The sequence below is a fragment of the Lupinus angustifolius genome, chromosome LG20 (assembly GCF_001865875.1).
Source record: "Lupinus angustifolius cultivar Tanjil chromosome LG20, LupAngTanjil_v1.0, whole genome shotgun sequence".
Taxonomy (NCBI): Eukaryota; Viridiplantae; Streptophyta; class Magnoliopsida; order Fabales; family Fabaceae; genus Lupinus; species Lupinus angustifolius.
The window spans coordinates 5,945,780-5,971,568 of record NC_032028.1 but is presented as its reverse complement, the minus strand read 5'-3'; the positions used below and the strand labels follow the sequence as shown (position 1 = coordinate 5,971,568).

Sequence of the window (25,789 nt, the reverse complement as noted above, 5' to 3'; positions counted from 1 at the left end):
GGTGAACCCAAAATAAAAATGAAACTGTAGGCTGTTAGGACTTACGAGTGTAAATGAGTATGTTTGGGTGTTCATTTGAACTTGGAATCATAATCTTAATGACCGAATTCCTTGGAATTATAAACAAGTAACTTAATTTTTCCTCATAATTTTAATCTTAGTGTTAGAGGTGTCTTTGATATAGACTAAGATATAACACAAGAGAATAACACATTATTTTAACCACCTTATCATCATCATCATCAACGTTTTTGATACAATTGTCATTAATACATTGTTCCTCCACCACTTTGTCATTATTATCATCACTTCTACCACTGTCATTAATTACAATTCTTTAGTTTATTTGTAAGCTTAATGCCTACCCGTGCCAAGATGCTAACACATTGTTTCTTTGTTGTTTTGATAAGAAATAAAATAAGAGAAACATGACAAGTTTTCTATTTTCCCCTTTACAAGAGGAGGTGAGAAGAGAGAAAAATTATGATGGGTACTTCCCCAATTCTCTTCTCCTCACTTAGTAATGGAGGGATGTAGGATTTGTAAAATAAGAATTTCACCTTCCCCTACACAACTTTATAACAACCATGCTCAAAAAATGGAAAAACATAGTCCGGTTTCTTGATATAGCGGACTTTTGGAGAAGATGAATGTATTTTATTATTCATATGCTTGAAAGGTGATACAAAAACACCTTATATACAGAGTTACTAAAAGAGGAAAACAGACTTAACTAATCTAACTGAAATAACAAACTGAAAACACTAAAAGGGGAAATGAGTCGTTCAGGCCCAATAAGCCAAAGAAGAAAAAGAAACTAAGCCTAAAGGTGAGAAGACCGAAACAGTGAAGGAAATAATGAAGTTTGATAAAGAGATGATGAGTAGTTTAACATCCCCCCTCAAGTAGGACGACGGATGTCCAAAAGTCCTAACATGGAAAGGAAGCCCCGAAAAGAGGTAGAGTGCATAGGCTTAGTGAACACATCTGCCAATTGTTGAGATGAAGAAATTGGAAGCAAGTGAATGAGACCCTTCTTGATCTTCTCACGGACCACGTGACAATCGATTTCGATGTGTTTGGTGCGTTCATGGAAGACTGGATTATGAGCAATGTATATGGCATATCTATTATCATAGTAGACATTAATTGGAATGGTGAGAGGAAGGTGGAAGTCATTGAACAAGTATTAGAGCCATTGGATTTCACAGACAAGGCTGCCAAGAGCTCTGTATTCAGTCTCTGAGGAGGAACGACTCACTGTATTTTGTTTCTTCGTTTTCCATGAGATTAGAGAGTTGCCAAAGAAAACACAAAAACCGGTGATGGATTTTCGAGTGTCTAAGCAGTAGACCCAATCAGAATATGCAAAACCAGTGAGTTTCAAGCTGGATTCAGTAGGAAAAAACAGACCTTGTGCACAAGAGGACTTGAGATAGTTGAGAACTCGGATAGCTGCCTTGTAGTGAGAATCCATAGGATTGGACATGAATAGGCTCAACTGTTGTATTGTATAGGAAACATCTGGTCTAGATATGGTTAAGTATATTAATCTGCCAACTAGTCGTCTATAGCATGATGGATCAGGAAAATGAGTGCCTTGATCAGCTTGGAGTTTAATAGATGGATCAAAAGGTGTCTTGGCAGGTCTTGACCCAAGGCAACCTGATTCTTCGAGCAAGGAAATGGTGTATTTCCTCTGGTTCACGTGAATGCCCTATTTAGTTCTAGAGATTTCAAGGCCCAAAAAATATTGAAGATTGCCCAAGTCCTTTATCTGAAATGATTTGTGAAGAACAAATTTCACAACTTGAATCTATGTATGGTTATTACCTGTGAGAATGAAATCATCTACATATACAAGGATGGCTGTAAAGGAGGTGGAAGTTGCCTTTGTGAATAAAGCCTGATCTGCTTCTGAATGTAAAAATCCCAAAGATAGGAGCTTGTTGGATAATGTGGTGTGTCATTCCCTGCTTGCCTGTCTAAGGCCATAGAGGGATTTGTGCAGCTTGCATACCATATCTGGTTTGGGCAGAGTTAGGCCAGGAGGAGGGAACATATAGACTTCTTCATGTAGGTCTCTATGTAAGAAGGCATTGTTGATGTCTAATTGTTCCATAAACCAAGCTTTGGTAGAGGCAAGGGCAAGAACAACTCTGACAATTGTTATTTTAACAACAAGAGAAAACGTGTCAAAGTAATCAATTCCCTCCATTTGTGTATAACCTTTGGCCATAAGCCTTGCTTTGTGCCTTTCAAGAGAACCATCAACATGGAATTTTGTTTTGTAAACCCATTTGTAGCCTATTGGATGCTTATCATTAGGGAGATCAGTGAGAAACCAAGTGTTATTGAAGGTTAGGGCTTGAAGTTCTTTGTTCATGGCATCTTGCCAACAAGGGATCTTGGAAGCTTGAGCATATGATTTTGGTTCTGTATTTGAAGTAATGGACATGCATAAGTTCTTGTATGAAGTAGAACAATTCCTGTAAGAAAGAACAAAAGATAAAGGATGAGAAGTATTGAAAGAGGAAATTATTTGCCATTGAGATGTTGTGGCAAGGTCACAGTGGTAGTCCTGAAGGTGAGAGAGTGGTCTTCTATTCCTAAGGGATTGTCTGGTTGTAGGAGGAGGAGTGATGCAAGGGTTGGTTCAGGGTTGGGAGCAAGGGGAAGTATAGGTTTATGTTATAGTGTGGGGGTGTGTACGATGGTAAGGGTATGGATGGAGGATTAGAGTTATGATGTGTAATAGGAGATGGATCTGATTTAAGGAAAATGAAAGCATCCTCATAGAAGAGGACATCTCTAGAGAGAAATATGTCATGAGAAGCTAAGTCATATAATATGTAACCTTTTGTGCCATCCTTGTAACCAAGGAAAGCAAATTTTCTGGATCTAGCATCAAACTTGGTTCTACGGGCACTAATAGTGCTGGCAAAGGTCAAACATCCAAACACCTTCAGATGGGATATATGGGGTAGTTTAGAGAATAAGCATTGGAAAGGGCTTCTACTTTTGAGGAGGGGGTTTAGAAATCTATTGATGAGGTGAGTGGCATGTTGGATGGCAAAATTCCATAACTTGGGAGGAAGGTGGACTTGAAAGAATAAGGCTCTAGCCACATTTAAAATATGTCGATGTTTCCTCCCAACAATACCATTTTGTTGAGGGATTTCCACACAAGTCCTTTGATGGATTATTCTTTTTGATGAAAGGAAATCATGCATCAAGAATTCAATGTCATTGTCAGTTCTCAAGAACTTTAACTTGGTGTGGAAATGAGTTTCAATGTATGCAAGAAAATTGACGAGATCTGGTTTCAGCCTTACTTTTCATGAAAATAACCCAAGTAACCCTAGTGCTATCATCTACCAAAGTTAGAAAATATTTGTGTCCAAACATTGATGGGGTAGCATAAGGTCCCCATATGTCTGCATTCAACAAAGTAAAGGGTTGAGCAGTATGAGTTGTACTTAGAGAAAAAAAGAGTTTCTTTTGTTTAGCTATATGGCAAATATCACAAGGAATTGAGTCTTTATTGCATATAGGTAAGGAATTGTACAGTTTACAAAGCAACATTAGAACACTTTGAGAAACATGGCCTAATCTCTTATGCCATAAGGAAGTTTGCATAGTTTTCTTTACACTGTTTTGAAAACTAAAAGTAGCGTGTCTAGTAGGATCAGTGGGATGAAGATCAAGCACATAAAGACCTTTCTCTAGCTTAGTTGAACCAATCCTCCTCCTTGCAAGGTTCTGCACAATAACACATCGATTTAGAGAGAAAATAAGTTGACAATTCATGGTATTAGTCAATTTGTGCACATATATCAAATTTACATGAAAGGTAGGAACAAACAGAAAATTGTATAAGATAAAATCTTCGCTTAATCTAATGGTGCCACATATATTGGTGCTGACTCTATCACCATTAGGCAAGGTGATATATGATCTGTGGCCTCTGTGTCAAGGAGCCATTGAGAATTAAGGATACCTAGAGGGGTTGTGTTGGTAACAGAATTGGCTACATGAGTAGGGCTCTGCTTGTTTTGGTTCAGAAGGTTTAGGATGCCCTGGAATTGCTCATTGTAACGCCTCGAAAATCATTTAATATATTTAATCTCTTCAAAAATGGGTAAAATTTTCTTTCCTTTTTTTCTTTTATGTAACCTATAACTTACAAATCATTTTCACTTTTACCTTATTCCATTTTCAAGACGTCACATTTTCAAACCTTGCGGAAATAAAATTCTTAATACATTGAAGATAATTTAATGAACACAATTCTTTTCTGAATACTTTTAATTCATAATTTTTTTGAATATATATAGAATTGTTTACAGAGCGAAATCTAATCATCGCCACAAATAAAAAAAACTGAAAATACAAAGGAAAGAATGTCGGGGAATTAACATTACAAAAAGTACCTCACACAGGTTCCTATCACAAAAAAACAAAAGAAAAACCTCCAAAATCGGAGGTGCACTAGAAGCCTCGCTAGGGTCTTCCTCCACCTCCGAGTTAGAAGAGATTACAATGACCTCAACTTAATCTTCTATGCAGATAAGCTCTACACAATTGCCATTATCTTCCTTCTCCTCCTCCACTTCATCCGCTCCCCAATCCATCGAGGGGTCCGGGGTGTACCCCATTGACATGGCCTCGTCTGTCTCTCTTGGTGTCGATCCTAATGATGAGAATCCTGTGTGGGGCCAAGTCATAACAACTTCTAGTATGCCTCGAGCTTCAGCCGGTACAGAAAGTCTGGCGGTTGCAGGTCTTCGGTCAGGCATAGTGAATGATGCCTCTCGAACTGCATAGTAAGGTGGAAGATGCAGAACTGAACCATTGCTTACCCAATCCAGCTCCAGGTCGCAAGGACCTGTGTAAGTGTGTCAATTACCCTCAACACTCCATGTCCCCTACTGGGACATAATGAAGCGATAACCTCGGATCAGTGCTGATGGGTACATCTGAACATACATATAAATACACCAGAAGAAAAGAGAGGGAGTAAAACATCTATGAAAAACTTGTCATCGACGTCATGGAATTACACGGAATAATACACCAAGACAACACACGAGTACAGATATATCATGTGATCATACAAGCATATAATAACGATGAATGAAGTATAAAACTCGAGAATTTAGAATGAATATTGAAGAATATCATGTATGCAATGTGATGCATGAGTCCACCATCTTTACTCCTTTATCCTCCCAATAACTATTCGGAAATAACCAAGAGTGCAATTCCCATAACTAGCCGATTTGATCGCACCAAAATTATTCTTCGCAAGGATATATGATTGATCTGTTCCAATGGAGTTGTCCATTTCAGGATGGTGTCGTATCAAACACTTTCTAGACATCCCTCTCATCGATCTTGATTGTAAAGAGGGGTTGTCATAGATCGTCTAGTTTGCGCTGTGAGCATTGTCCGATCCAACAGAATACCTCATCCAAGAATACATGGGACTCATCTCACCTAGACTCTCCCTCAAGACTTTGCTGACGAATCACCGCCATCAAAGCCGTCCCTTTCAACATCTCGGGGCTCATTCGTCTCCCATACATTTCCTCTCCACTGCTTCATTTTTTACCATGGATATGCACCCTAATCGAAATTAGCAAATTATGTATTTTAATCCATCTTTTCTAGCCATCTGCCCATCCTAAGACATCTCCCATCGGGAATGCTTCTAGTGGGTCCCGATCTTAACATATAAACAAAAAGAGAATAATTTCGGCACAACTACGAACCATCACTGAATTATCCTAGACGGCTCTCAAGTCAAGCCTCTTACGATCAGACGATCTCGCTGCATGGGCACGACATAATACTTCTCAGCTCCACTGGGAACTATCGCTGAATCATCATGGACGACTCCTCTAGCCAAGCCTCTTATGGTCAAACGATCTCGCTGAGTGGGCATAATATCACACCCTCGGGCCCCGCCTTTAACAAATTAAAATCATCACCTTTAAACATATTCAAATAATAACAATAATTTCTAATATTTCCAAACAAATAACTCATCTAACCTTGTGCAAAGATATAGTTTTTCCATCTAAGAACAAGGAAGAAATTTCAAGATTTACAAAAGTCAAAAACTACATAAAGGTTCATATGATATTATTATCATTCCCTTTAGTTATGCCTTTATAAAATACTTAAAGAACAAATATAAACTCTACTTTATGAATAACATAATAAAAGCTTATAACTTTCTATGAAGTATGAGAAGGAGATGAAGAAGAGAAAGTAAAAGACTACCTTAGTTTGTATAGGGAATTTAGTGTAAAAATGAGAGAATTGGGTGATGTATTTATAGGAGAGCCTCACCCTCATCAAATCAGAAAATTTAATACAAAGTAAGTAGATTCAGACTAGCATAGGTGATGTGTCTAATGGTGGTGGAGTGAGAGGATTTGTTGAGTGATTTAGGGGCTTTTGGAAGCTTTTGCATTACTTGTGTAACAAGTTAGTGACTCGTGAAATGATGACTTCCAACCTTATTGATATGATGTAATTTCCCGATAAATGTCGTGTCCGAACATTTTCGGATAATTTCGTCCGGAAATATACAATCTCCCGATTTAGGACATTTGCCCGAAACGTCGAAACTTGAATTTCGAGGTGAAACATATCTAGAGATGAGTTATAGACAAACTTGGTGTCTATTTTGACTAGAAATAATATTTCAAAGCAAACGGAGAAATCAGAATTCAATTCCGAGTTACGGAACTCAAAAACTAGGTGAAAACTCGATAAAACGACTCGAAATCGTATTGGAAACTTTTATTCTCCAAAAATCTTGAAAAAATAGGGCAAGCAAGAAAATCATAATACAAGACTAAAACTCAACTAAAGTTTAGCCTAAAACATTACTGATTAATTTCTATAATTAATCTATTAATATTAATTACTTAATTAAAAGTGCTCTGAAAAACACGGTGTTACACTCATCAGTGAATGTTCTGGAAGAAGTTTGTGCATCCTTGCTTGATTGATCAAGAGAGTATATGTTGTTGTCATTATGATCAAGAGAAAAGCCTACAGTATGGTTGACCATTCTTCCTAGTTTGTTAGATTGATAGCTTGGGGGATAATCATGCTTAAGGAAGCATGTTTCTATGGTATGGTTATTCCTTTCTTAAAAGGTACAAAATTTGTTTCCTAAACCTCTTCCAGAGTTATTGAACCTACCACCTCTGCCTCTAGAGTTATAGGATGAATTGGCATTGTTTCTTGAATTGACTAAACTTAATTCTGATTGTGAGTTTGCTGCTAAGATCTTGGCATCCATTTCTATGGAACTTGCTGGATTATGTAGATGCCTTTCTTGTTGCATTATTAGGGAGAAAGTCTTGCTGATATTAGGAAGAGGCTCAATGATCATTATCTGAGATTTCACATGAGCATATTGCTCATTCAACCCATTCAGAAACCGAATTGTGTAGTCTTGATCTCTATAGGTCTTGATGGACTCAACAAAGCCACACGAACATGTATTGGCATATTTACACCCTCTGATGGGTCTGTATGTCTCTATTTCCTCCCATAATGTCTTCAATTCGGTATAAAAGTTTGAGATATCTCTGTTACCTTGATTGAGATGATAGAACTCCTCAATCAGTTGAGCTATTCTTAAGATATCTGATTGGGAGAAACGTTCTCGCAAATCTTTCCAAACATCACTTGCATCATTCATCCATAGTATAGATTTTACAATCGATTATTCAATGGAGTGTTGGATCCATGACAGAACCATGGTATTACACATTTTCCAAGAACCATGAAGAGGATCATCAGAAGGGGGTTGAGGTATGCATTTGCTGATGAAATCGAGCTTGGTCTTGGATTCCAATGCCAACTTCATGCTTCTGGACCATGATTGACAATTCTTTCCATTTAGCAATGGAGTAACAAGAATTAAGGCAGGGTTTTCGTTAGCAGAGAGAAAGTAAGGGTTTGTGTGTGGATCAAAGGAATTAACTTTGTTGGCAATGCTTAATGAAACGAGAAGAATGAGAAAGAAAGGAAACAATGGTAGATGAATCAGAGCCTAAGCTCTGATACCATCTTGATAATAGCGGAAGCCATGAGAGAAGAGAGAAAAGCTTTTGGAGAAGATGAATGTATTGTATTATTTCATATGCTTGAAAGGTGATACAAAAACACCTTATATACAGAGTTGCTAAAAGAGGAAAACATACTTAACTAATCTAACTGAAATAACAACCTGAAAACACTAAAAAGGGAAATGGGCCGTTCAGGCCCAATAAGCCAAAGAAGAAAAAGAAACTAAGCCTAAAGGGGAGAAGACCGAAACAATGAAGGAAGAAATGAAGGAATGAAGCTTGATAAAGAGATGAAGAAGATAATGAGTAGTTTAACATGGTTTATCACTTTATGTGCCAATTATTACGATTGATACAAAAATAATACATAATTATTAATTTTTTATTTAATTATTTATAATCAATCATAACATAAAATATCACACCTTTTGATATGAAAATGTACTTCTCAATTAATAATAATAATCTTGACAATAATTTAAATAAATGTGTACTCATTTATTATTCTTAAAAACAAATTTGTTATTAATGTTTATTATATGCATTTGATAGTGTAAAAATTGTATACATATTTAACATATCATCTATCATTTATTTTTAATTATTATTGATTATTTAAAAAAATACAAATGAATGATAAAACGTATTGACTGTGTATAAATTTTTAGATTGCCAATAGATAAATATCATGTATGACAAGAATATTATTGTCTATACTAAAATCATCATATTTCCTTTTTCTCTTTATTTTCTTTTTTCTCTTACCCATACACTTTCTCTTTATTTTCCCTCCTTCCATTTTTTACTTCTTTAAACCAACAGAAGCATTAGACAGTTTAGGTTTGATTTAGTTCATTGTTAAGAAAATCTTTGATTATTAATGGGGTTAGTTAATTAATGCAGCTTACAGATTGAAAAGCAGCAAAAAAGTGGAGAGAGAGAAACAATTAGATTATTATAATAATAGAGTATATACTAGATAGATACCCATAGCAGTTTCAGACAGTAATAACTAATAATAAGTAGGTTTCATTCATGTGCTCCTGCTCTTTCTCAACTTGTAGTTACTCTCACCATTATTCCGATCCAATCTCTATCTATTCCGTTATTAAATTCCTCTTTTACTCGCTTTCTCCCACAATTCAATCCTAACTACTCTTTCTCTCTCTTCCAATTCATTTCTCCGTCGTTTCCTCAGGTATATTATCTTCACTTCTTAATTAGATATGATTCGATTTGAACTTTGACCTAATTTCACTGAAACTATAGATCAGCTTAGATACTAGGATTTTGGAACCGAAGGTTAAAATACAGTAGCAGAACCCTAAATAATTATATGATTTGGAGCAAAATCAGTTCCAAATCTGTTTTATTTCGCTAAATTGTTTAACTTCACAGGTTCTGGCAATTGAACAGTGGTCTACCTTGGGAATTGGTTGCAGAACATAAATCTTAAAAGCAAAGGTATGTGTGACTGAGTGAGGCATGTGCTATTTCTGCTTTGTAATAACTACCAACAGTGCACACAAAAATGGGATCCCTCATGATAATAGCATAGGAATAGCAACAAGGAAGTGAGAGAGTTAGGAGATTGATAAAAAAAAGGAGAATCAATGGAGGATTTATCAAAATATGCACATAGTCCTGCTCACCTGGCAGTTGCCAAGTGCGACCATGCTGCTCTACGGCATCTTGTTGCCACCCTGCCTCGGCTTGCAAAGGCTGGTGAGGTCAATACTGAAGCTGAATCTCTTGCTGCTGAGCTTATAGCCGATAAGGTTACAGCTGTCATTGATCGCCGTGATGTTCCTGGTAGGGAGACTCCTCTTCACCTTGCAGTGCGACTCAGGGATCCTGTCTCTGCTGAGATTTTGATGGCTGCCGGTGCTGACTGGAGTCTACAGAATGAGAATGGGTGGAGTGCTCTTCAAGAAGCTGTGTGCACAAGGGAGGAAGCAATTGCTGTGATTATTGCACGCTACTATCAACCTCTGGCTTGGGCTAAATGGTGTCGTAGGCTTCCCCGTATCATTGCTTCCACATCTCGTATTCGTGATTTTTACATGGAGATATCTTTTCATTTTGAGAGCTCTGTCATTCCTTTTATTGGGAGAATTGCACCTTCAGATACTTATCGCATTTGGAAGCGTGGTTCTAACCTCCGTGCTGATATGACCCTAGCTGGTTTTGATGGTTTTCGCATACAACGGTCTGACCAAACATTTATGTTCCTTGGAGAGGGCTATACTTCAGAGGATGGTAAGTTAAATCTGCCACCGGGTTCTTTGATTGTTCTTTCTCATAAGGAGAAGGAAATCACCAATGCTCTGGAAGGAGCTGGTACACAACCAACAGAAGCAGAAGTTGCTCATGAAGTTTCTTTGATGTCTCAGACGAATATGTATAGACCAGGTATTGATGTTACTCAGGCTGAGCTTGTTCCCCTTTTGAATTGGAGGCGCCAAGAGAAATCTGAGATGGTCGGCAATTGGAAGGCAAAGAGTTATGACATGCTTCATGTAATGGTAAGTGTGAAGTCAAGACGGGTTCCAGGTGCAATGACAGATGAAGAACTTTTTACCGTGGATGATGGAGAAAGTATGGTAAATGGGGAAAAGAACGATGTGTATGATGATGTACTGACCGCTGAGGAAAGACTGCAATTGGATTCTGCACTACGTATGGGGAACTCTGATTCTATTTGTCAGGATGAAGAACATGGAGTCTTTGATGGTCTTGAAAATAGTTCAGCAGCTGCCTATGAGAACCGTGAAGCCAATGTTGTGGTTAAAGAGAAGAAGAACTGGTTTGGTTGGAACAAGAAAAACTCAAAGAGTGGCATTGATGAATCTGAGGATTCAAAAATTTCTAAGAAATTTTCAATAGGCCCAGAAGGCAGCAAACCTAGATCAGGTGATCAGCAGAAGCCAGCATCTGAGTTTCTGAAGGATGATTCTGGGGACACAAAGAAGGAAAAGGATAAGAATAATAAAAAGAAAAAGAAGAAAGGAATAAATAGTGAGTTTAAGAATGAGAGTGAGTATAAAAAGGGTTTAAGACCTGTCTTGTGGTTGACACCAGACTTCCCATTGAAAACAGATGAGCTTCTGCCTCTACTTGACATTTTAGCGAACAAGGTTAAGGCTATTAGGAGACTCAGAGAGCTTTTGACGACTAAACTGCCTCATGGAACCTTTCCTGTCAAGGTAACCCAAATACCATAATCTTCAGGACTTCATTTTTAATGAACCTTTGCTCCTCACTCTTGTTGTTTAAATATTACCTGTAGCTTCTTTTTCTGATAAAGTCTGGCTGGTAGATATGAACATATGATAATATTCACACCTAGTTTAATACATAAAAATATGATTAATTCTAGTTGCAGTTTGTTAAACATTCTTCCTCCTTCTTGAAAGTTCCTTCTTTTGTTTATTATGGTTGGGGAATGGGGTTATCTTGGGCTTCGCAGGAGTTTAGATCATTTACTACTGTCACAACTGAGTGTGATAATGTTGCATTGATGTCCACCGATCTGGATCCAAATGTGGTTATTTGTTGCTAATAGAGAGTGATGCATAAAGGCCTGGAGATATATAATTGTAATTCTTTAGTCAAATATGTAACTTGATGATTTTTGGTTTTAACATTGAAAATTTATCATACAAATCTTGATGATTAATTTATCATAGCATCATCACTGAAGATATTTTTGGTTTTTAGGTAGAAGAGTGTTGGACATTTATCATACAAATCTTGGTGTTTAATTTTTCATACAGATCCTTTGTATACATATAATATTTCCTATACTTAATTGATTAACTAATCGTATTACTACACATTTTCTTTTCTATGCATTGCTCTTATGAAACTCGTTTTGATATTCTGCTCTTGTGAAACTTTGTTGTGTCACTATCTATCCTGTGGCATATTTTGCATTCATGCATATCTTTATTATGCCTCCCATCGTGCTATGCTATGCAGGCAGCTATTCCTATAGTCCCTACTATTCGAGTCATTGTCACTTTTACAAAATTTGAGGAGCTTCAACCAGCAGAGGAGTTTGCAACTCCACTCTCCAGCCCAGAACACTTCCAGGATGCCAGATCTAAGGAATCAGAGGGGTCTACGTCGTGGATTTCATGGGTGAAGGGAAGCCGTGGCACACATTTCACTGACTCTGATAGTCACAGATTTAAGGATGAAGTCGACCCTTTCAGTATACCTTCGGATTACAAATGGGTGGATGCCAATGAGAGGAAACGGCGCATGAAGGCAAAGAGAGCCAAAAGTAGGAAACAAAAGAAGCAGACAGTCACGAAAGGAGGAGATGGAGTGCTTCAGGGAAATGAGATTGTGGAAGAATAATAATAGCATGGTATGTTTAATAATCACTGCTTTGATAATGGTTGCCAGAAAGAAAATGTAAGAGTCTTTTGCACAAGCTGACTTTACTTTTCACATTGGATAATCTCACCAAGAATTTACTCCGTGATCAATGTCACACTTCAAGAAAAGGGTGCCTCTATGTTTTTCCCCTTTCATGACATTGGATTAAGAAAAGAACTTTCATCATCTGCAAATCCTTGTATTGCCATGCAATGTCAAATTGAAGAGAGAATCCATATTGCCTTCATTTACTTGGCTTCATTCTAATCTTCACCTCCATACCAATATTTGTATCTACATCTGTGTTGACGAGTACTAATTTTGTTTGTATTTTTGTGAGTGGTATTTCATTTTATCTGTTTTCGTTCAAGTGTTGGCAATTCTTTCGAACTGACTTTGCCAATTATAATTTGTTGGAATGTTGTACCTAGATTTTTTAGCACAACTACTTTTTTCCTTCTATGATAGTTTGGATCTTCTTTCTTTTTCTTCATGGAGGTGGATTGTTCAAATATTTCGCATGGAATAGGGAGAATTGGTTATGGATTTTGGATAGAAGACATATATAGATTAAAATAGTTCCAGGACAACCTCTGTTATACCCAATAGCAATATCTGAAGTTCGAATAATTCCATACATAAAGCTGTTGATGAATTACCTAGCACTCCCCATAACCTAAAAGAATCTTAAGTATTGGATAGACAAGTTGTTGCTTTTGCTTTTGAAGTTGATGGTAAAAGTGTTATTTCATTATATCTAAAGGATAAAAGTGATGGCATTATACCATACTGTTTTTCCTTCTACTTTTAATGTATTTACCTCTTTAGTACTGGAGAAGATTCTAAATACCATGTTGCATATGACCCCAAAAAGTAAGCAGGAAAAAATAATGGACAAGAAGAACGTCCAAATATATTGATTTTTAATCACCCTAGATTAATGATAATGGGGGTACTATTATTGGCATATACGTACAATAGTTATACATAAAAAGAACGTTATACTATCTAATTTACAGAGAGTCACTCAGAGATAATAACCCTACCAAAATCTATCCTTGTTCACACTTAAGTACCCAGACATTACCTTTCCCCCAGTATTTCTCATTCCATCTATAAGGAAGGACCAAGTAGAACCCAACACTCCAACGAAAAAATCTGATTCAGCAGCCATCAAGAAATTAACTAGTGGATAATTAGTGCTGGTTTCCCTTCCCAGGCTGGCTTCATATTCAGCCATTGACATATTTGTCCTCCCTTGCCGTCTTACCTTTGTATAGTGAAAGTTCCAATGAGGATATTCTCTTGTTTTTTTTATTACATCCTGAATCAAATTAGAGTCTTAAAATAATGTTACACTGTAATATAATAAGAAACCACCATCTAAAAGAAGACTAAATATAAGTAAGAATAAGTTGGCATTAACTATTGTTGTACCTGCATCTCAGTGGAAATCCAAATGTTATTAAGGTATGGGAAGTGCCTACGAATTCTATCAGCAAGCTGCATGTATTCTTCAAATTCAACCACTTTCATTTCACATGCTTTGTCTCCCATCCTTACATGCATGCTTAATAGAGGCCTAGGGACCCATGCCTTGTGATTGGACCACACATATTTTTCAATATCATATCTTTTCTTTTCACCACTTTCCTGATGCAAAGGAGGAAGGGAATGGATACAAGTTCAAGAGTCAAGACCAAATCTAATGAAAGTTCCAGTATGCTATTGATTTTGTCAAACAATCAGAGCAATTATCTGGAGGGAAAAGTTAAGTAAAGTTCCTATTTGGACTCTTTTTCATTCTTCTTATTATCATTTGGATGAAATGAATGATTATGTGTGTTTATATATTATTCTACTCTGAATTCTCTTATGTGAAATAAGAAAAATAGTGCAAAGTTTACATCCACCTTTGGCCAGTCTCCAGCAAGACTTTGAAGAACCATTGTTGCAGCTAACTTTCCAAAGGCCGCATGGCGGGCCTCATTCATTAAATTGCATGTGTATTCAGTTGGGAATCTCATTAAGTAGCGTACAGCCTGAAAATAATATTTAATGCATCAAGTTTCAATCAAGAGTTATTGCTGAAATGAGGACATAATTTATTTTTCCGTATGCCTACTAAGTAACTATTAGAATATATCACTACCCTCTTCAGAAAAATATCTACATAACATGATAAATCTCATATTATGAAGATTATAATTAGATCAGTTTAGAATATTTTCCCATTGAGGCAGTGGTTTCTCTTCCGGCAGACGATTATTCTGGTAGTATATTTTCTCCTATTAATGAATTATATTAGTAATGACTTATTTTTTCATTGATAATTATTGTAGTGATGTTTTTCTCTCATTGATGAATTATATTAATAATGACTTATTTTTCCATTGATGATTATTGTAGTGGTTTCTTTTTCTCCAATTGGTGAATTTTATTAGTAATGGCTTTTTGTTTCACCGATGATCATTCTAATGATGATTATACCAATAATTTCTCTTCTCATTTATGATCATAATAGTGGTGTCTTTTCTCCTATTAAAGAATCATATTACTAATGACTTTTTCCATTAACAATCATTCCAACGGTGACTTAACATGATGTTAGCTTTTGTAGATGGTGCTTAAACTTGGATATGGCTTATATCATAAGTGTTTAAGCTTTATTGTTTATGGCATTTGAATATTGCACTTGTTATTAATGGTTTAATACATTTGTTCTAGCTACATTAACTACTTTCATCACTTTCATTGTAGCTACCACCATCTGAATTACGGATTTTGCAAACATTTACAACACTTTTCCGGTGATGTTTGAGGAGTTCATATAATTTTATGTTGGTTATTTTTCCTTTGTAAATGGATCATTTGTAACAAGAATTTTAGTAAGCTTTAGCCTGATGGGTATTTAAATATATGACTATTATCTTATAGAGAATATTTAAATGATATTTAGATAATGATAAATATCATATTATATCATGATTATACTTTATATCAGGTTTAAAATATTTTAGAAGATATCTCAATATTCACATTACATTATGTTCTATGATTTGTTTCCTGGTTAATGTTATGTAATTTGTATCATATCAACATTCAACTTTACCTGTGCCCTCCACCACCTTCTATCCATTTTTTTATGAGAAGCTATCAGACTCCCATTTATATCAGTTGTAGGTTGCAAATACTTCCATGGATCCCCCCATTTCCTGCAGTATATTTTGACATTAGAAGAACACAGCTCTATGTGCAAAGGTTCTGATAATGTAAGGCATCATAAGTATATGATTGCAGTTAGAACTTACCTAGGAGTTGGTCCAGCCCATATATGTTTAGATGTATAACTTTCTTTTGTTGTCACAATTCCCTTGCTCAATGCTTCTTCACTTTTCATAAGTTCAAATGCACGCTCACGGCATTCTAGTGATGTTTCTGGAAAGAAGTAACAACTCCAACTAGACCGGGAAGACCCTGCATATAAAAGTGCCACTTATATTATCGTCTCACACTCTCACTCATTTCTTCTAAGCTTATTCATTAATATTTGAATAAAAAAAGATAGCTCAGTGCACGAGGCTCCCACTTTATTGAATATAGACAACAAGAGTAAAGACATTGTTTTTCCTCAAGAAAATTACACCTTTGCATGCATCATGGTCTGCTCGGTTATAATAGTTAGTGACAAGGACTCTTCCTTCATTGATTGAAATACCAAGAAGTCCACACATGCCAGCAATCTGAGCACCAATACCAAATCCAGGCAACCTCTCCCAATCAGTTACTAGGAACTTGACATCCGGATCGCTACAGTTTAACGGATGCTGATGAATCCATATATCGCGCTGCACTTTTCGAGTCAAGGGATAGTTTTCTTCATCAGACCCTGCAATCTGACAAAGCTTCTATGTAAACAAAGTAGCCAGTAATTACAATATTCCATCTATTTTATTATCATTGTTAGTGACTTAATGCCACTTTGATGTTCTATTTAAGTTCATAAATCTTCCTCAAGCATCTATAATGCAATTGAAGAAAAAAGGATTTAGACTTTAACTAGGAAATGGCTAATGAAGAAAACACTACTTTAATCAGCTATGTTCAGAGGGAAAAATAAGGTACGGATTTAAGAAACAAATGCTACACAACAGAGGTTAATTGTGCAAAGGCGATTGTAAATGGAAACTAATGCAACTTCATTAACATATAGTAAGATACCAATAAACTAAATAGTAACACTAAGAAGTACACTAAACAAATCATGTTTGTGAGAAATAATATATGGTGAAAGCAAAATATTGTAGATTAAGAACTTACCCAGGGTGGATAAGCCCCTTGAGAAATAGCCTGATTCCTCAAAAAATTCATATGGTCATTGGATGCATCAACAGGGAGAGTTTCCAAAAGTCCCTTCCAACTAGTCCATGGTGGAAGGTTCTCATTTCCTGTAGGCTTATCAAGATTGCCATATAACTGTGTTTTCACCTTGCAGTTTTCAAAATGTGGGGCATAAGGCAAATTAGACTCATTGATTCCATGTTTCTTCAAGTACTTATTTACTCCACTTGTAGATTTAGTTAACACTGCACCCCAAGCTAAATAAAGCAATGAGACTTTCTCATTGTTATCCAATAATCTCTCTGTTTCCTTAAACTTAAAATTGCAGTCTGCACCTGCAACCATATCAAAGAAAAATACATTACACATTGCATTTAAGTTTTTCTATTCATTCGTGATTAAAATCATGACCAAGTTACTCATAATAATCAAATTATTACTTAGCTAAAAATGCGCAAATGCAAATTCAATCATTTCTTGTATTAGAAGACTCTGGCTATTACAATGATGTTCTAAATGTAATAATGATTATGCAAAACAATGTATATAATATCTTTAGGTAATACTATAATCTGGCAAGTGCAGTCAAAGTCCAAAAAAGTTATGCTATTAGAGTATGCTTAACGTAATGGAAGCAAGTAAAGTATAATTATTAGTTAAGTAAAGTATAATTATTGGTTACTTCATGCACAAGCCTTAACCCATTCTCATCAAGTTGGCTTCATGGATTAACGTCCTCCAATACCGCAAACTTTGAATAAAAGTAACACTTCATAATAATTGATGAGTTGGTTTCTTATTTAATAATAATAACACTAAACATACTTGCATACACATAATCTCGCATGTCCTTTTTTCTTGAATAATATTAAACCTACTAATACATTACAATAGGTCTTGATTGTTTACAAGTGGACTAACAAAGTTTTACCTAGTTAATAGTGCGACTTAAGGGTTTCACCTGACTATCATCCTGACTCGAGAGTTAGTCTCACAACTATATCTGTACGATGATCGGTTAAAGTAAAAATAAAATAAAAAGAGTTCTAAAGTTTATTGAATGGGCCATATATTCTGCCAATCACACAAAAATAGGGGAAGAACCACCCTTTATCTACAACATAACTACCATAAAACAAAACAAAAATAATATTTAGTAATATAAAAAATGGCTGAAATGGATGAGGAGGGAGATTAACTTACTGGGATTAACATGAGGAGATAAATTCCCTGGTGAATTAGGCATTGATGACATGGTTGAAAATGAAATTGGACCAAACTTAAAGGTTTCAAAGGAAGTGAAATCAGCCAAGAACAAAGAAGTGAGGCAAATTCCACAGAGAAATCCCACTACACAAATTTGACATGGAAATGAGTTTCCCATTTGCATAGCTCTTTGTGATACCACCCTCTCTATAGACTTCTGATTCTGTCCCTCCATTTCACTATTTTCTTTACAAACTACAAATACATGTTAAACTCAAAAATCTTCTCAACCCTTTTCATCTTGCACTATCCACAAACACAAAGCTTTTTCTACTTCTTAGTCCTCTAACTACTCCAATCACATAGAAACTTCAAATATCACTTAATTATTTGTGGGCCACCCTTGTAACTGTGAAATAAATTTCACAATTTGTCAATTTATTAAAGAAATCTCCATAGTAGACAAACTTTTAAGTGTTACAAAATTGGAAACACACCACAATTCACATCTTTTCTTGACAAATGGACAATCTTCATATTCATAAGATAATAATATTAATACCAACAATAGTGAATGAAAATGAAAATAAATACTGTATGTCTAACCTTGCTGAATTATTAGAAGCTAAATGATAACACAAACTTTAAAATTGGGAATTGTGAAAAAAAATCTTTAAAAAGGAATGAAGACTTACCAAGAAAAGGGTATCAACCTTGATTACTGGTTACGAAAAAAGAGTAGTGCAAGGTAGAAAGAAAATGCATGAAAAGAAGAGACACAAGAGATGAAAAAGAAAACAAAAAAGTTCTAACCCGTGAACAAGATAAGAATATATAATACGTATGTGGTAATCAGACATAGTTACACACATTTTTATCCAACTTCTAAAGTATACATGCATTTTAAATTTTAAATAAATATAGAAAATGTTAAAAGGATAAGACAAATAAAAAAGAGGATTGCCAAGTTTTGCAGTGACATGTTCATTTATCTTATGTATTGCATAACAAATTAGTATCAGCGTTAGGAAGTCTTATAATCATTTTGTAAAAAAAAGATATTAACATTTGTAGATAAAAAAAAACTTAAGTACCATATACCAAAAACCAACACAACTTACTACGTAACTATGAGAAGGGAGAACGTTCATGTGAAGAGGAAAAGAACAAAAAACAATGACATGTCAGGAAGTGTTTGAGAAATGTGAAGGGTTGTGGTGTAAGGGGAAGAGTGGTAGTGATTACCAATGGTGCACTTGCCACTTATATTCTCTTCTTTGATCTCTCTGTATAAGTGTGGTCCTTTCTCTTTTTGTCATTGATATTATGTGTGCATATTATATATATAGTTGTCATTCAACTAAAGCACCCACATCAACAAGTTGTTATTTTGTTTCATGTTGAAGTTTTCTATTTTTTTTCACTCAAACGAAAAAATGGGAATTATAGTTGGACTATTTGTGACTTGTAAATTGTGATCATCAACGTGAAAATTAAAAGGAATACGCTAAGCAAAATTTCCAATCCATAACCATGTTAATCAAACACAGTTTTGGTTTAGGAGTTCAACTAGTTTCCTCAACTAATGATTGTAGTGAATCTTTTTAATTTAGCATTAGAGGAAGATATAGTTGTAATAATATGTGTCTTATAGCTATCACAATCAGATTACAATAGTTAAAAAATAATTGTTAACTCTCTGTGCAAGCTTATAAAAATTGTTTTTAAGTTAAAAACAGCCAAAAACTCTAATGTAATAAAATATTTGAATGCGTTGAATTGTGAGTAAATAACACATTTTCCGTGAAGTGATCTATTCACTTATTATATATTCATGGGTCTATGAATTATTTTAAACAAACTCATATACTTTGGGAAAAATTTAATCAAGTTCTTGCACTTTGGGTCTCTTAATATGTATAAAAATTGTACGGGAGACCATTATAATTTTCTTATGTGTTGATGACACTTGAGTATAAATCTTTTTGCTTATGAAACCATTTAAACTTCCTAAGAAGTAGGGAAACATGCAAAGGAATAAACAAACAAATTGTAATTAGTGAGAAAATAATATTGACCAGTATCCCAGTTGAGTAATTTAATTGAGGAAAACAAAAATAAAGATTGTCATGAGTTAGCCAAGCATCAACTTTTTATATTATATTTTTATAGAATAAATGACTAAAATGTAAAATAATCTTTTTTAGCTTTTTAACTCAAAGTAAATAGATATCCAATTATCATAGAATATGAAAACAAAAAGGAATTGAGTTTTGCTATTTATTATTGCCAGTGCATTGGTTAATAACATCAAATTGTAAAGTTGGAAAACTAAAACAATTAATCATCTCAAGGTTGAGTTTACATTTTTAGGGTGCATTGGTTTATGTGTTTGTATACTACGCACACAACCCTTGACAAGTTCACAAATCACAGGTGCAACCATTAAGGCCCCACAATGTTTAAGGATCCATTTTAAATAAAAAGTATATTTAATTGATATTTGATATACTTTATTTTGTTTACAAATTCTATAGTTAATTTTATATATTTCATAGTTTTACTTTGAGTTGATAGACGAAAATAAATTAAAATTTAAAATTGATATTTTTTTGATGAAGTTAGGACTTCTATTTTTTCTGGAACTCAAATATTTAAGTACTGATACTAAGAGATCAATAATAATCAACAATAAGTACCTGTACTTGATCAATTCCTTCTGCTGCACATTGACCATCATAAATTTGCTTAAATAAAGCCCACGAAGCACAATATTAACATAACCATGATAGATATCAAGGAATCTTAATGGTCTAACTTTAGAAGCATTGAAATTCTGATTTTTTTTTCATGGCAGTTTACTCTCTTGTTAATTAATCATTTGAAACATTGGGGCTAACAATGAATAGGACCAACTCGATATTTGTTAAAAATTCATTTATTATTTAGCTCGATAAACATGATTCATGAACTAAACGAGCTAAACTTGAGTTGAAAATTAAACTTGTTAAATAAACGAGTCAAACTTAAAGTATATACAATTCAACTCGTTAGGTTCATATACTGACTATATATATAAACTAATTTTTATGTTTATTGTTATTATATATAAACAATGTTATATTAATATATCTAACATTTTGCAATATTTTTAAAAAATGAATTAATGATTTGAGTTGTCTCGATGAACCAATTCGAACCGAACTGAGTTTGCGAATTTTAATCAAGTCAAACTTGAGCTAAAAAAATAACTTGCATCAAACTCAAGTCGAGTTTTGAACTGAACAAATCCTTATCGAGCTAAACTCGGTTCAACTCATTTCCAACCATTACCATTCCCCTTTTCTAAAATTAAGCTTCTTTGTTCTCTCCTACAGAGTTCTCAAAGCAAAGTCACTTTATCAAATGCAAAACACATGCTTTGTTTATGAGTTTAGGAGGGGATGGAATAGAAAATGGAGAGAAAATGAGTTTCAGTCCATTTCATTATATGCACCACAATTTAGGGTGAGAGTAGATGGTTTGGGAGGTAAAAAGTATAATGCTAGAAAAAAATTCCAATCATTTCGATCCGTTCATCTAATAGGGCAAGTTAGCATTTAGCCATGGCCATTAAAAGTTGTAGGAAGTAAAGAGAATCTCTAATATCAAATAGGTTCTAATATCTTGCTAGAATAAATAATCCTTACTCCACCCCAAAAACTAACAAGGATGTCTAAGTTATTATAAATAAATGGTTTGTTACTCAAATGATGTATGCCTTTAACAGTTGACACATTTGATTAGTTACAACTTTATTTACTAAAGATTTGTGGATACCATAGGAGCACCTTACATACATACTACATGTACAACAAATCTTTGAAGTAAAATTTCCCACTGCAAAATTTACCCCAAATCAAGGACAAAAAATAGAAAGTTGAAGTAGAATCACTGATTAAGGAAAAACCATAGTCATAAGCCGAAAGGGAAATCCGAAATCCAGCTTTTCTCCAGAAGCAGAAACACTAGCACATACCTATTTAAGTTAGAGAACAATTTTGCTTTCATAAACTCTTCACCCGTTTTGAGAGTGGTGCAGCAAACTCGTCACCTCCCAGCTCATGCTCACTAGCATCTTTAGCATCGTTTCTCTTTTGTTTTGTGCTTGCATCCTGGGTACTTTCTTCAAGCAAGGTTTCTGTAGTGCTACTTTTGATTTGAAATTTCTCATTTGTTTCTAAACTCTCGATGGGAGAAGGTAGCACGGCCACTGTATTTGATATCGAAGCAGAAGGCTTGTCCTTCTCTATCTGTTTCTCAAACATCATCTGAAGACGCTTCCCTTGGTTTTCAATTTGAATCTGTAAGTCTCTTTGAATCTGCATAGTAGTTATAAATATCAGAACAATATAAAACTTAAAGCTTCTTGGCAACCATCTTCCTTATATAGAGAAGAGGAAAATAAACACCACTCCACCTCAGGATTACAGATTTACAGGGTAAAGATAATAAATTTCAACTACTGATAAGGTACCTCAAGTTGTTCATGAAGTCGCTTCTGGAGTTCCATCTGCATCCGCAGTGTTTCGGTAATCCCCTTGCTCCTGTAACCACCATCCAAAGTATGTTTCTGATTATTAATTATGCATTTCAATGCAATTAAAAGCAAATAGATGAACATTATGTAGTGGGAATGAGAACAAAGTGTCATAGCCATATAGTGTAAATCGAACATATTTGGGTCTGTTTTCGCCACACATCTGTATTATGTTATATCTTAAATGCAAATTATTAGGGAAAAGTTACATTAAGTGAACATTACATCTGCATGATGCATGCAGCAATGCAACAAGAGCAAAGGACCCACACCAGCAAAAGGACCAGTCAACAAATGTGTCAACGTAACGATAAAAACTTTTGCATAAAGGAAGTGGAAAAAACTCACGTTTTTAAGTCTAGAGACTTCATTTCTTCGACTTCAGCCAACTTTTTCTCAGAAGTTACTGCAGGTAGAGAAGAAAAAATCATTAAAGTCTATTATTCTCAGGTTGACAGAGGGGGTTACCTATGTGGTTATGTGCATGGAACAAAACCATATAGAAAAGAGAATAAATAATTGAATAGGTAATGAAGCATACAAAACAAAATGCACTTTATATAGCACACAAATCCTGAAACTTTAGGATGAGGGGAAGCCCTAATAAATTGGAGCTACATTTGATGTCCCAAAGTGTGTACCACTCTATGTACCACTCATTTTCAATTGGTCAGTGTTGGGAAGTAAGTCCCACATCACCTACCTCAGTATCTTGGGAATGGTTAGTGTTAGGAGTGATACACATTTTTGGATAGAAAATGTGTTCCCTGTAAATCACAAATAACTTAATAGGAACTAGGAAGACCTAGTAATATGGACAATTGAATTTCTATGTAAACCAACACACACCTTCTGATGGCTCAGGTTTGTATCTGGCAGTTCTATACTTCTGAAATCAAAAGACAAAATATTCATTAAAAATCTGACTAAATTAATAGAGAGCTAGAAAAGGTCTATTTAGTGTAGCCAATTTTATCAAAGACGAGGCAGTTAAACAGAAGAAATATCACAAATGTACCTGTAGGTGGCTTTTCACATGATATATGGTAAGGCCTTCAACTTTCATCAGCTTCAAGACACCCTTTGGAGTAGCCTCTGCATGTTCACAAAATGAGATGACAAGAAACAAAAACCTGAAATATATCTGCCAGTGAGATTATGAGAAATAAACATACTCTCACTACCGCCAAGCTGATTGACTGCTTCCACAAAAGCCTCATGAAGTTCTGGAGTCCAACGCATTCTGGACTTCGTTTGTGGTATGGTTGACACTGAGTTAGGAAGACCACTAAGTTCTGTACGTTGTGCATGTTGTTGCTGTGAAACCTGGATCTCCTGCATCAATATAGAAGGATACATCTCTGCACCTTGTACATTAAACTAATAAATAAAAGAAACTGTGGACAACAAGACCACATTATTTGTGAATTGTGAAGAAACACAATCGGGGGTGAGCAATATACACTCACTCACATGCATATGGTGATGAAACAAATTGAAAAAGGAACCAAAACAAATCATACCCCTCAGGCCCTCACCATGCAGAGAGGTGGATGAAAAGGGAAAATAACTAAAAAAGATAAAGAGAGACCAGCGTACTATGATTGTGTATTTATGACTATAACTGAACAGTTACAAGAGTTATAAACTTCATTTTCATATGCATCACTCAGTAACAAGTTCAAGTATGACAAAAAGAACACTTCATTTTAAGACCTTGCAGTACCATATCAAAACCAGCTTGGGAAACAAACCTCTGGCTTTGGTTCTGTAACATTATCACCACCAAGAAGAGGACTCCAGTTTGGCAGAAGAGAATCATCAACTGACAGTAACTGATCAACATCAACCCATTCGACGAGATCAGTTGTTTGGGCAATGTCACCAGATATGTAAGAAGCACTATTTTCCACCTGATTGTTTTGGATGGGAACACTATCAGGAAACTGGATAAAATCCTGAAACAGGTACGGCTCCCATGAAACATCACCACTTTCATGAGGGTGAGAAATGAATGTTGGAGAGTGCATTTCTGAGACAGGTGAAAATGGGATGTCATCAGGGCATCCAGCAGGAGTTGAAAACATGTGTCCACCACTTCCGACTTTGGAATTTATTGATGCAGACTGCACGGAGGAAGTAGGAAGAACAGGATACGATGAAGAAGACATAGTTCTGGAAGCTCTCAAGAGAATCAGCTTTGTTTGACCTGTTTCCAATATGAAAAGTAGGTCTGGTGAGAAATGATATTTGCACATAACATGGTTGGACAAAATACTGTAATATACAGTAATTCCTTAAGAAAATTTGTTTGTATCTAACTACTCAAGAGTATAAGCTTTTGGTTTCTCTGAAAGTTAAGTAACAAAAGATCCGGAAAATAGATAAAGAGGGCGGCTCAATGTACTTAGCTCCCACCTGGTGGGGTCTAAGGAAGGTAAAACGTACACAACCTTACCCTTGCAAGCAAAGAGATTGTTTCGAGGATTTGAACTCATGACCTCTAGGTCATAAGGCAAACAACCTTACCGTTTGTACAGAGAATAACCCTCAAGGCCTCAACCATAAAACAGATGGAAGTCTGAAAATTCATCAGAATCCAATAACATTCTGAAACATGGAGATGAATGCACAAGTGTAACAACATTGAATTTTTACTGTCACAAGTGGCCATGAAATCAGAATTCACTATTCACGTTGTGTTAGGTTAATATCATTATATCATCTTTTAGGAAAAACAGTTGTTGCTGCTCTAAAACATAATCTACATATGAGGAAGGTGTTTGATAACAACATAAGCTGTTATCTTTAGCTGTTTTTGAGCGGATAAAAGTTGAATTTTTTTTAAGCTGGATTCGTAGATATTAAGATAACCTTAGAATAATCAAATTATTTTCGAATCTGAATCAAACAAACCCTCACTGCACAATCACCAAACGAAACAGGGACTGAGGAGGAAGGAGAGAGAGACCCATAATTGTTCACGACAAATTAAAACAAATAATTAATTAATTTTGTGAAGCCAAGGCAAGATAACAATAAGTAGCTACATCTGAACATTAAAATATAAAATATAATAATAAGTATGGGTGTTAGTAGAGAGAAGAGGAATTACGAACCTGTAAATTAGAATGGAGAGTGAAGGAATCTGCAGAGAGAGAGAGAGAGAGAGAGAGAGAGA

The 25,789-nt window shown here is 35.2% G+C and overlaps 3 protein-coding genes across 11 annotated transcripts in view; 1 reads left to right on the top strand and 2 right to left on the bottom strand.

Moving 5' to 3' along the window:
• LOC109336170 lies at nt 9,096-12,973 on the top strand. The gene is made up of 3 exons (XM_019572592.1): nt 9,096-9,294; nt 9,495-11,302; nt 12,078-12,973. The coding sequence occupies exons 2-3, from the start codon at nt 9,710-9,712 to the stop codon at nt 12,459-12,461; spliced, it is 1,977 nt and encodes a 658-aa protein (XP_019428137.1). The 5' UTR covers nt 9,096-9,294; nt 9,495-9,709; the 3' UTR covers nt 12,462-12,973.
• Nucleotides 13,420-19,314, bottom strand: LOC109336504. Of its 8 annotated transcripts, none has more exons than XM_019573142.1 (9): nt 19,151-19,314; nt 18,027-18,438; nt 16,803-17,170; nt 16,129-16,378; nt 15,794-15,959; nt 15,595-15,697; nt 14,396-14,524; nt 13,920-14,135; nt 13,420-13,806 (listed from the first exon to the last, which is right to left on the bottom strand). In XM_019573142.1, the coding sequence occupies exons 2-9, from the start codon at nt 18,262-18,264 to the stop codon at nt 13,525-13,527; spliced, it is 1,752 nt and encodes a 583-aa protein (XP_019428687.1). In that variant the 5' UTR covers nt 18,265-18,438; nt 19,151-19,314; the 3' UTR covers nt 13,420-13,524. The 8 variants fall into 8 exon arrangements, with proteins under 8 accessions (XP_019428687.1, XP_019428685.1, XP_019428688.1 ...); XM_019573140.1 differs by lacking the exon at nt 19,151-19,314 and adding an exon at nt 18,725-18,860; XM_019573143.1 differs by lacking the exon at nt 19,151-19,314 and adding an exon at nt 18,843-18,859.
• The window catches only part of LOC109336600 (protein PHR1-LIKE 1-like), a 4,174-nt gene continuing 183 nt past the window's right edge, over nt 21,799-25,789 (bottom strand). Inside the window, exons 2-9 of one of the 2 annotated variants that reach the window (XM_019573302.1) lie at nt 25,745-25,778; nt 24,363-24,821; nt 23,784-23,943; nt 23,627-23,703; nt 23,458-23,497; nt 22,957-23,014; nt 22,546-22,615; nt 21,799-22,390 (exon numbers count right to left, since the gene is read on the bottom strand). In XM_019573302.1, coding sequence (XP_019428847.1) covers nt 22,076-22,390; nt 22,546-22,615; nt 22,957-23,014; nt 23,458-23,497; nt 23,627-23,703; nt 23,784-23,943; nt 24,363-24,779 — 1,137 coding nt within the window. In that variant the 5' untranslated portion in view covers nt 24,780-24,821; nt 25,745-25,778 and the 3' untranslated portion in view covers nt 21,799-22,075. Of the gene's footprint in view, nt 22,391-22,545; nt 22,616-22,956; nt 23,015-23,457; nt 23,498-23,626; nt 23,704-23,783; nt 23,944-24,362; nt 24,822-25,727; nt 25,779-25,789 lie in introns of those variants that run through there. The other variant, XM_019573301.1, reaches the window with a different exon arrangement.